This window comes from Fragaria vesca, linkage group LG4 (genome assembly GCF_000184155.1).
Source record: "Fragaria vesca subsp. vesca linkage group LG4, FraVesHawaii_1.0, whole genome shotgun sequence".
NCBI classification, from domain to species: domain Eukaryota; kingdom Viridiplantae; phylum Streptophyta; class Magnoliopsida; order Rosales; family Rosaceae; genus Fragaria; species Fragaria vesca.
Window position 1 is genome coordinate 21,029,255 of NC_020494.1, and position 12,604 is coordinate 21,041,858.

Sequence of the window (12,604 nt, forward strand, 5' to 3'; positions counted from 1 at the left end):
GTAAATAAGGAACTCAAGAAAGAGATCAAGGAGAACATAAGATGTGGTTTGAGAAGAATGGAGGTCTGAGTCAAATATATCAATGAAATATTTGTACATATTTTTAGATTTCATCACTTTTATATATAATCGTAAGTTAAAGGAATGAAAATAAAAACCAGATTTTCTCAAAATTTTAAGGGCAGAATTAGAACTTTAAAGGTAAAAAATAAGACGTGGGGTGAACTGAACATTTAGTGGGGTGGAAATAGCCACACCCTTGATTAAATTAGAGTTAGAGAGCATAGGCCAGGATACAACTGATTTAACGTGTAAACGTTAAGAATGTAAGATGAAATTGAATCGTTTGGTAATCTATATCAGCAACAGATACAACTTTCTGAAATATACGTATGGTTGAAAATGAACTGGCTCTATCTGGACTGGGAATACATACCACCGGTACCATTAATGGGGTTTAAGCATTAGAACTTCTGTTTCCCTTCATCAATTTCAAGATCAAACACATTTATCTTCGTCCAGTCAATGTCAAATTAATTGTCAATCCACACAATTTCTGAAACCATATTTAACTTTCAATAACTACAACGAGCTTCCACGCGTGCGTATATATCTTCCACAACTTCCTCTCAGTAAATTGTGTTCTTCATCGACTAGATACCTGCAGAGAGTCCTTTTTCTATCGATCAGTTGATGTTTTAATTCAGTAGTATATATGATCCTATTAGTTAAGATATACGTTGATCAAAATTCTAACTACGCATATGTATAAAGGGTGGTACATTATCAGCTCATTCTATAAGTTTAAAATGATAGCAAGCGAATGAGGAATTCTACTGCGCGCTTTCCATAAGATTAGTCATATTCAGCTACAGGTTACAACGAGCTACCTCATGAGATCGAAGAAAGGGGTATCAGAGCTCTTATGTATTCATAAGAAAGCCCTATATATATATATATATATATATATATATATATATATATATAGATATCTTTCACATATCTAGAATGATCAAACACTGAAACCAACATCAAAGCAGTTATCGAATGCCAGGTAGCTAGCATGCATATCTAAGAAGATTGAAACACCATAGAGGCAAAGCCAGCATCAACATAAAGATACTGATTTTGTTGTTGTGAAGAGGCAAGTGTTCCTTCGATCACAGCAATGATCCATCGATCGAGTCGTGATCATCATATATCAGTACCTCCCCTGCTCCTTAATAAATTGCTTCATTGAATGGTTGAACGGTCCATGAGAAATCGTATCATTGGCATTGAATAATTGAGCAGTGCAAACAGTAATAAGAGACCTAGCTATCTATCTGTCCTTCTTGATGCAATCGTATGCATGCGATATGGGGCAGATCCTGGTCCCTGCTTCAATTGAATGTGATCATCATATATATGAACTGGAACCAATTAAACATAGTCTTCGTACATTTCTTGAATAAATGGTTCTCTACCCTGAAAAAGAATTAATGATCGCTGCAAATTTGCTTTCCTGCTGATCAGATCGAGAGAAATAAAGAACAGGAAAATGAAGGAAAAGAAAAATATTTACATGTATATAGTTTGGTGTGGAGCAACCCCACAAGAAATAACCACTAACATGGGAATGGAAATAGTTCTGGGGACATGAAAATTCTAAGAGCAATGATAAGTATAATCATTACTTGCAATTGAAGATAATTAACCCAGCAACATTGGTTTAGGTATTTTGCATGCATGAGTTGCACTCTTTTCTTGTTGCAACCAATTGGTTCGAATCATATTTTCTATCATGTATTTTCTTCATTTCTTGCAAATCCAGTTCTCAATTTGAAAGCACGAGTCGAAGCTAATAGTTCAGTTGATATCTCCATCTGCCAAACGCACGAATCTGTAAACTCTGGGAATTATTATTTTAGTAAACATTCAAAATTAATGTCAAAACTTCTCGCACAGACAAGGGAGTAGCTACATGGACATGAGATAGCATACATGTTGACCCTGCTCTATCACCATCTTGATACACTCCATTATGCGTTTTATGTAAGTGAAATACGAGCTACTTGACTAAATTTGCCCCTTCTAGAGCAATAAAATAGTTAACTTTTATCTAACTTATGAAACTCCTTATTCTCAAACGCAAATGCATGTGTTTCTTTTGTATATAAATTCCTCTTCTTGATTTGTTTATCTCATCTTTATGTATATCGCAATGAGCGTCTGTTATAGATGTCAAAGTCATTAAAAGTCTAAGATTCTTTTAAAAGAGTAAGATCTCAACATTACATGTGTAGAGAAAAGATGATGCAAGTTGTTGGTTGTAGTTGTATAACAACGCACACTGCTTATCGCTGTAAGTTTTCGACGATATGCAGTGTGTGCCATGTTGTGTAAGTTTTCGACAACCATGATCGGATTTAAACACTTTGGCATGCTGTCATTTAAACGGCAAAAATCAACCTGAGCTGTTTGCAGTCTTTTTGGGGATGAGACTATGTGATATTGACCCTAGAAAGACAACGGAAGTCATCGTGAAGCACCTGACTAAGCTACAATATCGACAATTGAATCGGAATATGAATGCTCACATCCCAATCTGCAACAAAACAATAAGTTGAGGTCTAACAATGAAGTCAAATAATCGGTTACCGGTTAAGTGCCCTAAATGGAGGTGTAATGTGGCAACTAAGTTAAGTGCTGTAATGAAGAAACTGTTTTTAGACCCTCAACGAGTAGGGAAAATTTAAAGATCTCTCACTTATTCACGACATTGTAACTTGTAAGCTTTGGGAGCGACCAACTCTGTTGTACAAAAAATGGCTCGTAGAAGCTATTTGTTTGATATACAGGCAAACAAAGTTGTCAGAATCTTGCAATACAAAAATGATTTCAATCAATATAAACAACAGAAATCAATATCATAAGCTCGAGGCTCCTTGGGTAAAACCAAAGCAAAACACCTAAAGACTGCAAATGCTATTTAATGGGGCTTCATCACAACAAACAGCCCCTCTATGCGGCACTAACTCAAAAATTGATGCCTTCAAAACTATTACTGTTACATCCTTGTAACAGTATGCAAACAGGATCACACATCTGATGTACGTGGATTATATGTGGGTGTGTAGCGTCCATTACATAAATGCTCAGAATACCACATCTTAAAAACAGACGATGTATTCCGAGTCCAACTATTCTTGTTTTGTAGGACTAGAGTATTCAGATTCTGTCACTTCCGATGACGCAGTAGATGACATCGAACTGCTAGCATTTGCTCCACTGCTTAAGCCTTTTGATGGTGGTGCAGGGTTTCTTTGAGGATTGTTAGACGCAGAAGGTGCTCCCCCTTCATCTGCTAATCTCTTCATCATGTTCATGATAGTTGGCACCAACTTGGTGGACAAAGAGAGAAGTCCCGGAAGCTGTAGCCAAATTAGCTAATAGTTATTACTGCAACTTGAGGAAAAACTTTTACAAACAGCTATCGAAGTTTCTCATATTTGAAAGCGTATAGCCATTCTTAAACATTTAACTAAATAAGGACTAGCAGATAATCCTACTTCGATTAATATCATTTATCCAACCATTATAGTTGACAACTTCAGCATGATAAACTGGAAAATATTTACCTACCATCCCCAACACTCTTCAAAGTTCAAATTAGGACAAATTAAAAATCGTAATACTACATCTAGGAACTGATTTTGTTGCTAGACTCGAGCTCTACACGTAAAAATGGCACTCTGATGATCCAACTACAAGTTCCTTCTTTCTAAGATATTTCCACTCTGAAAGTGCAAATTATACTTCTATTCTGAAACCATATTGTAAGACAACCAAACAGATTATGTAGAAGAACAATAAACAATTAGAACAAAGTTTGACACTCACAGCGCCATTGCGGAATTCAGCCGCGATGTCTAGCTGCACCCATAGTGCTTTAATGAGTAGAAAGCCAACAAAGATGACCAGCAGATACAGAGGATTTCTGCCATGAAGGCACAAAAATAGATAAGAATAGAAAAACACTAGCAACTTTATCTATCCTTGATACAAGAAAAGTCTATACCTTAAGAGTGTCATGAATTCATTAAATCCGAGGACAACCAAGGCAAGAATAGCCCACGGAGGTGGTAGCCAGTTGTTATTACGCTTGTTGGCTTCCTGAAAAGTAAACAACATGTGGAATGAACTAGGTGTATCAATAGATAATTACAGGAATAAAGAGCTAATGAAGATGGGTTTATAAGGATTGTAATATGATAACCATGTCACAGTGATCATCTCAGCCATGATATACAAAACCTTAATTCTGATAAATGCAATAAACAGTAATCATCTATGCGCAGCAATAGCAAACACTGGATGTCTAAACTCTCAAAAGTAGCTAAGAAGTTACTAGCAAGTCTCAGTTATTCAACAAACATGATTCTGTACACTAGTCTTCTGGGGGAAACTTTATCCTTACAGTACATACTGAACAAAATCTAGCAACACATGAGATGAGATGAGGAAGAGAAGATTGATTATACCTGGGCAGCAATAGCCTGAGAAACACTGTACTCCGTCTCTGACCTGAATTGCCTCCACAAATTTTTGCACTGTACAGGTGTGATTAATGTCTTTGATGATGGAACCTGTACAGAAAGGGGAAAATTAAAGCTACTTGGTGCTTATATGTGAATAGCAGGCTACCAGTGGCACAACAGAATGAGCACATGACAGGGAAAGGAAGGTGTATGTTGATATACACCAACCTCTAGCACATGCAGTAAAGTTACATAAACTAATCTCCTGATCAAGTTGATATTGGTGTATCCTGATTCCTGAGCAACCGACTATATTCAGATATATGTAGGTTCTGTTCTTTTATTCATGAACTCCATATATATATATATATATATAGTAGTCAGCAACGCATATGATATGCAGATGATTAAGGTTTGGAATAACTATGACTTTCAAAAAGACTAATCTCTGCCATTCAAAATTTCCACAAGTAAATTCACCTCTTGCCAAGTGCTAGAGGCCAATGGGTCAACCGTTGTGATACTCCTATCTTTGACATCAGCATTTTTGGCATTCACCAAGGCAAGGGATAAAGTTTTCTCAATATTATCAGTATCGCCATCATCCAACCGAATTGCAGCCATTACAGACAGCAACTTCAAGGACTGAAAAAGTGAAGAACATAGTTAACAATGCTTCATGTCAGAGTCTCAAACTTAAGTAGTAACATAATGGTAACATATAGATTGTGCCATACTGCAGAACGAGCAGTCTTGGTAATTGCTCTGATGTCTTCCTTCCCAGTCCAAACACGTGGCATCGAATCAGAATCATGGCTAAACAGCGTTGCAAACCTGTAGGCAATTTAAATGATCAGAATTATGGCAAAGAAATTGTTCAAATTTCCTGTAAACTTAGAACCATAAAACAAAATACAATTTGACAATTTCCTACCTGTCCTTCATACGGATCAAAACCCTTCCAGCCTCTTCCTTTGTTTTTGCTTCCACTATGCCTCTTGCATATGCCTCTAGACTTGCAAGAGTCTTATCCTTGGTTTGTTTATCCATATCAAAACTAGAAAGTGCACTAGAGAACCCAGAGACAGCTGATTCAGTCTCGCGCTTGAAAAGTTTCCTTATAGCAGGCCATGTCTCACTATTAGCTCCATCAAGCAGCGCTTCCACCGGTCCAGATAAGGCCTCCTTCAATTTTGCCTGCAAACAAGGTTACACCGTCAGCCACATTCGCCGAACAATTTAGTCAACAATAAACATAAAGAGACTTAGAATCATTGAGGGAAAAAATCTCCATACTACATTCTATCCATTGCATAGTAACCAAAGAACCAACCTCCTAAAAAGTAGCATCTACTCAGTTCTAGAAGCCAAATTCTTGCTTAGGTTGACAGTTATCACTCCAATTATTTCACAAGAGAGAACACACAATACATGCCATTATACCTCATAAAGAGAAGTGATTTCAGATAGCTTGGCAGCACGAACGGAAGCAATGTGAGCTTCTATATCACGTTTAAGTTTATCTCTTACTTTAGATGCATCCCAGTCTGCTTGTTCAATAATAGCATCTGCAAAAGCAATGTGTTCTATTAGATTTATGTTCAAAAATGAATAAGAAAAAAAATCATGGACGAATGAAACTAAATAAAAATATCTGCTTATGTGTCTCGCCCTCAGAAAACATCGACTCATAGAAGCTACTTTCACTCAACTTGTCCTTAACATGTGCTTCTAGACTCTTAAGGAGTGGTACAATAATCACTGTCAGGTTTCTTGTGTGTATTCTTTGCATGATAAGTTCAAAGGCTCCTCTCATATTGTATCTTACACTCTAATTTTCAATTTTTACTAATGTCACAGACCATACCTGCACATCCTTTATCAAATTGTGCCATAAAAGATTCACTACAATTATGCGCAGCCGCAGAAAAACCATCCCCGCCATCCAAGGCCTTATCAAATGCAACCTTGAACTTCTCCAGAGTGCCAGATCTTAAGTGTCCCAGCAAAGCTTGGAATGCAGATTGGACAAGCTAGGAAACAAACAAATAATCCAAAGAAAACGAAGAAAGATATAAAAACCAAATTGATAATTAAATTTCAGACTCAATGACATCAAAAACGGAAACACTACGTAAAATCAATTTGGCAACTTTGCCACACTATTAAAGCCTCTGTAGAACGAGAATGTATTCAAATAACTGACATGCATAGCAGATTCAAATATGCAACAAAACAGAAACAACCATAATTAAGGAAACTAATATTACTTAACCTTTAGTTGCTACATGGCAATTAGTCAAAAACTTGAAACAGCTCAATTGCTGTGTCTGAACTGTCTATAGCATAAGAAACGATGGAGGGGACCAGTGATGGCAGAGAGAGAGAGAGAGAGAGAGAGAGAGAGAGAGAGAGAGAGAGATTACTTGAAGCAATTTTTCTTCAAGCTGCTTGCGCTTCCCAGACCTGACACCTTCATCAAAATATGTAGCTTCTTGATCATACCTAATTGTAAAAGTAACCAAATTAATGAACTGAACAAAACCAAAGTACACTTGTGGACAACAGACTCAAACCTCAACTTCCTCAGATCAATTGATAGCAATGGAAAACAATGCTTGAGGTTATATTTTCATAATTCCACCTTTTGTCCTCAAATTAAAGTCTCAAAATCGAATGGAAAATACAAATAACAAAGTAAAAAGAAAATGCAGAAAAAACAAAAGAGTTCTGATGTAAACATAGCAATTATAACTGCTATCCACTTTTTCTTTTATGAACTCATATTAACTGTTAGTCTACCATTGCAATTTGTTTCATCCAATTTTTCTTCGAGCTACAATTTCAAGATCAACTTATAAAAATAAATAGGACAAACTATTGCCAAAAGAAATCCAAACAAAAATAATTTTAGGGAAAAAAAAGCAGTTCACCCACGTGTGAGCTTGTTAAAAGGTACTTCTGTCCTAAAAGAAATGAGTTTCACCAAAAATCTACTGATGTATCAGCTAATTCCCATTTCTCCTTTTTCCCTTTTTTCTCCTTTTTTTTTCAGATCACCTCTCCTTTCCATTATAACCATCTGTGAGCAGGTTTCCATCCTTTGTCAAGGCCATCACCATGTACCAAATTGTGAATAACATGTACTACACTACATAGCCGCCATTCAAAGGGGGCTGTTGGAGAGAAAGCAATACTATACTAAAATAAATATGAAACTCCTATGAATGAAGGTGATGTACAAATAAATCACCAAAAGGAATAATATGCAGTTATGAGGATCTTCAGAAGAGCTCATCACTCATCAAAGCAGACCATGTCCTGTAGCTTTAACAGTCTGAAATCAAGATCATAGATACTTACTCTGAAAGAGACGTTTCAATGATTGAACTGAGCTTCTTTCCAAAGCCAGGAATGGGGCCCAATTGAACGTCCTGCTCCAACTGACTCCACTCCTGTGATAATGACATAATTCAAGGCCCATGAAGTTAAATTGTCAACTAGATTTTGACATAGCAATGTAGTGATATATGAAAAACGTACCTCATTTCCTACAAAAGCAGCATGCTTCTCATTGGCAATCTCTTCACAACGTACAGTTGCCACCATGACCTATAAGGGATGATAATGGATCGACTTATTTGAAATAATAACATACACATGAATGGCACAAGTAAAATCAGTAAAGGGAATATTAAATATGGAATAGTAAAAAGAATCGCAGTCACCTTGTGGGCAGGAAGATCAAGATCTCTATTTTCTTTGATGACTTTCCATATCTGTTGTGCACTGAAAGAAAACCCTGAAGCAGGAACAACCCCTCGTCTGTCTCCAGCAAGCCCACCAGGGGCAATGGAATGGAAGAATTTCTGCCTCAAGCCAGCAACCTTGAGTTTCAAAAACAAAAATAAAAAAGAGTTACAAGTCTTCATCTAGATTTTTGAGCAAATCAAAAGAAAATATTCAGCATCTAAAGGAAAATCATGTACAAGATGCCAATGCACATTATCAAAATAATATAAAAAAATTATTGTGTTCTTTAAGCAGAAACTGGAAGGCAACAACAGAGGGGAGTGAGGGGGAGGGGGAGACAGAGAGAAAGAGAGGTGAAAGAAGACCTAGGAAAAATTATTCAAACTACCACCAAGTTCAAGAAAATGCTTCAATATACACATCAAAATAGGCTAAAGTATCCTACGAGCAAAGGGTTCATCTGAACTAATGAAGAAGGCCGCAGAAAAAAAAAAAGAAAAAAAACAGAAAAATTATTGGATTAATATTATTCATGGTGTCCCCATATGGACCTGAACAAATGCATACCTGCTCTTTAAATTTCTCTTCTTTTTCTTCATAACTTGAAAGAGCAACAACCTCGACCTGGTCATGTAATCATCAATAGCACATTGTCACGTGTTTAACTCTTGAATGGCCTTCCCCACAAAATATCTACATGTGTTGACTTATCTGTCAAAGAAGTGAGATCTTACATTAAAAAATTCGCTTAGTGGAGTATCCTTGTGAGCTTCAGGCTTCGGAACTGAATCCCATATCTGATGTAAAGGGTGACGAGGCGTTAGACAACACAGATTACTAAAGCAGAAAATAATAAATAAAGTATGACCAAATCAGTCACCTTCTGAATGTCTTCTCTAAGAACTGGTTCTAAATTTTCCAAAGGCGTCTGCAAACAAGAGACATAACCACATTATAAAAAAAATCAACCCAGGCTGCAAAAACTTTATACCAGGAAAACCAATGGAAAGACACCAAAAGATGAATATCAAGTACAAAGAAAATTGTGCCACGTCAAGTGATGCCAAAACACTAGGAGAGAAAAACATACCCTTGTCTTATCACGAATGACAAACATCAGAGTTGTTTTACGTGGACTAAACAATCGCATCATCACCTGTTAGCAAGTTCAAGCTTAACGTTCAATGAACCGGTCTGGAGAAATTTGGGGTTACTTCTTACATACAAAATGTATGGATAAAATACCTGGAACACAGTCTTTAGGAGAGGCTTATTTGCAGCTTGCTCACGGCCAATATCATGGCACCACCTAAGTAAAAGTTTCTAAAGTTTACGCATACGGAGAATGCAAGATACAAATGTAAAGCACTATTACTGATGGAAGATATGAACAACAAGGAATACATATCGGCTATCACCATTAGGGAAAATAAACTCACATGTTGATGAGCACTATATCGGAAACGGCAAGAGCAAAGAGGGCACTCTGCTTCTCGAATGCTGTATCATCCTATAAACAAACAACCAAGTAATAAGCAGAAAATTATTATCTTTTCTTCAGCATCTGCCACAACCCTAAAATCTAATTGTAGAGTTCTTTGATCTAAATCAGATGGGTTAAATCATATGCATACCCCAAATTTCCACTTGAACATAACCTTAAAACATTAAAAGAATCAAGCATTTGACACAAGATGTGGAAAGACGGTGAATAAAGACAAATGTAGTTTGAGAATCACTTATATAATCTAATGATTTCTCTTGTTACATGACATCTTAAGAATTCTTTAAACAGAAATCGTTAGTGACATTTAAAATTACTTGGTATAAAAAACTTTACAAGTCACCCTGTCGGAGTTCCATGATATATGTAAATCATTTGATTCCCAAATTGAATAGATGATTGGGAAAAGGGTGTGATGGCACTCCAGGGGATTCATCATTCCAGATACACACAGTCACACACACACAACAAAAGTATCTTTCTACGTTCCTTGGGCTATTAGGGGGGGTGAGGCAGTGGAGGCAGTGGAGGGGCAGAAAACCATATACAGAAATGTGCACATAATTTTTGTTTTGAGTTAATTCATACCTAGGGGAAATGAACAGGATAAAGTTATGACAAACAGGTTCTCACATAATCAAAAATCAAATTTGATGAAAAATAAAATAAAAGCAGATGTTGAAATCACCTCTCCTCGTTCTCTCCCATCTGTACCCTCCAAATCCATTACAAGAGTACAAGGCTCAATACCAGCACATTTTGCCAACCAAATACCTTTTGTTGTTTGAGACCTGGAAAAATTAATACAAGAATTAAAAACGTTTATTCATAAATCTGATCACAACTATATAACATTGAGCATTATGTGAACTTGCCTTCCTCTAAAAGCATCCATCTCCTTGAAGTTGGTAGCAAACAAATTGTTTAGTAGTGTGCTCTTTCCTGGCAAGAACAGAGAGAGAGAGAGAGAGAGAATGAGAAACTTTACATATCATATCCCCATCCCGTAGGCTTAATAAGCAATTATTACTGATGTATCTGTATAACAAAAAAGTGAAAAAGCAAGGAACACTATGGAATAGAAATTGTAGGAAAAACTGCTTAAGATATAGCATATGTTGTAACCCTTTCTCTATCTCATTAACTCGCACAAGTAGAAAAAATTCAAAATCCAAAAAATTGCTTGACGGTATTCCGCAAGTTTTATTCAAGGCTCTAATCGCATCATACGGAAATTTCAACCAAAGTTTACTCTGAAACTGAAAAGCTATAAGCTTGATAACATATGAGGATACACACCACTACTTTGTGGGCCCATGATGGAGACTACTGCATAGGAGAGTCCACATTCTCCCAATTTCACTTCCTTTATAAACTGTTCGATTCCAGTGTCATTGAAAAACCCGTCTCCATCAATAAGCTGAGTAGAGCAACACTGCTCACTCTTTGCTGGACAAGAGAGAATCATATGTGTTAGAGAAGGCACAAAAAACAACAGAATCCAAAATTACACTATGTGCCGTAGAAACTTAATAAGAAGTTCACTTGGCACAAGGACAGATTACGTTTGTTTATTCATCACATCACAGTATTGGTACAAAAAGCTGAAATCTTGAAGGAAAAAAATTATCATTGACTTCGATCAAAAGGCACCAAAAACCTCACCATCTAAATGCTCTATGGAAGTACCTTTAACACCAAGAAAAGTTTACAAAACTGCAAAAAGAATTCAAATTGCACCAAGTACCACGCAGAACATGATTCACAAGTCACCCAATCGCGCCAAGCATGCACATTTGGTGGTAGGTTTCTCCAACTAATCTGAACTATGCCAAAAAGTGCTATTACCCTCCCGAAACCCATCAATTCATTCCATAGTCTCAAGTTAATCATCATTCGCACTTCTCTTATTTGATTTCTTGTGCATTCGTTTTTCTTATGAATATTGCAATCCTAAATCCCAGAATCCGAAGCAAACAGCATAAACTTCCAAATGAATCAATGCCATCACAGTCAATCAAATTCAATAAAAACAGTTACATTACAAAACGCAAAACCCGTGTTCCTATTACGGCCGTTAGCATCATCATGATCATCAATCTCAATTGATGGCGATCGGAAACGCAAAAACAGCAATGCAAAACCGAAAACCAAACAAGAAAATGGAACGTAATGGGTGTTATTATTCATTATATAAGAATCTGATGAATCAGAGGGAATGAGAAATGGTACCCATTTTTGTTCTGGGGGAGATTGGATTGCCAGAGCTTGAAATGCGTGAGAGAGAAAGAGAATAGAGATCGGTTGGAGAGGGAGAGAGAAAGAAAGAAGAGACCGATCTCGCAGGAGAAATTGATCTTCCCTTTATTTGTTTTTTTTTTTTTTTGCCGAAGTTCCCTTTATTGTTTTTGGGTTCTTCTTCTTAAAAAGTGGGCGTGACTGTCTTTCTTGCTCCCTTTGTTTACTTTTTGGCTTCCGTAAATCATTTTCTTTTATTAGGTGAAAAAGGGTCCAACAAGTTGGTCCAACGGCTTAGTAAATAGGAGATTGGAAGTTTGAAGTTGTAGCATTTTAGCATAGTAAATGGGAGATTGGATGTTCGAAGTTGTAACATTTTAGCTTTTTACCCGATCAAAAAAAAGGACTCTTGTTCTTTGATTACAACAATTTCGTAGTTAATGGTATATAAACTCTCTCTATGAATGTGATACTAACACAAACCCTTTATCTACTCATATGTCTGTAAATGAAAGATTTGTAATAAGCATTTTTGATAGGATTATTAGCTGCCCTCTTTTCAAAAGGTCTAAGGAAAAGAAAATTTTCC

At 36.5% G+C, this 12,604-nt stretch overlaps 1 protein-coding gene and 1 pseudogene across 2 annotated transcripts in view; both read right to left on the bottom strand.

The window, feature by feature from the left end:
- The window catches only part of LOC101295621, an 880,650-nt pseudogene that overhangs the window by 825,134 nt on the left and 42,912 nt on the right, over positions 1-12,604 (bottom strand). The gene's annotated exons all lie outside the window — the stretch shown is intronic.
- Positions 2,733-12,097, bottom strand: LOC101299082 (protein ROOT HAIR DEFECTIVE 3-like). Its single transcript, XM_004297483.1, has 23 exons — positions 12,010-12,097; positions 11,077-11,226; positions 10,653-10,719; positions 10,466-10,568; positions 9,713-9,783; positions 9,519-9,582; positions 9,364-9,429; positions 9,154-9,201; positions 9,008-9,070; positions 8,841-8,897; positions 8,249-8,407; positions 8,064-8,132; positions 7,884-7,975; positions 6,947-7,025; positions 6,388-6,553; positions 5,964-6,088; positions 5,455-5,717; positions 5,258-5,354; positions 5,001-5,165; positions 4,524-4,628; positions 4,061-4,155; positions 3,883-3,979; positions 2,733-3,413 (listed from the first exon to the last, which is right to left on the bottom strand). The coding sequence occupies exons 1-23, from the start codon at positions 12,011-12,013 to the stop codon at positions 3,183-3,185; spliced, it is 2,436 nt and encodes an 811-aa protein (XP_004297531.1). The 5' UTR covers positions 12,014-12,097; the 3' UTR covers positions 2,733-3,182.

Coding starts and splice junctions, on each gene's coding strand:
- LOC101299082 (XM_004297483.1), bottom strand. Junction 7,026..7,883: donor ATTGAAACGTCTCTTTCAGA/GTAAGTATCTAT, acceptor TTTTACAATTAG/GTATGATCAAGAAGCTACAT. Junction 5,718..5,963: donor AAATCACTTCTCTTTATGAG/GTATAATGGCAT, acceptor CCTTGTTTGCAG/GCAAAATTGAAGGAGGCCTT.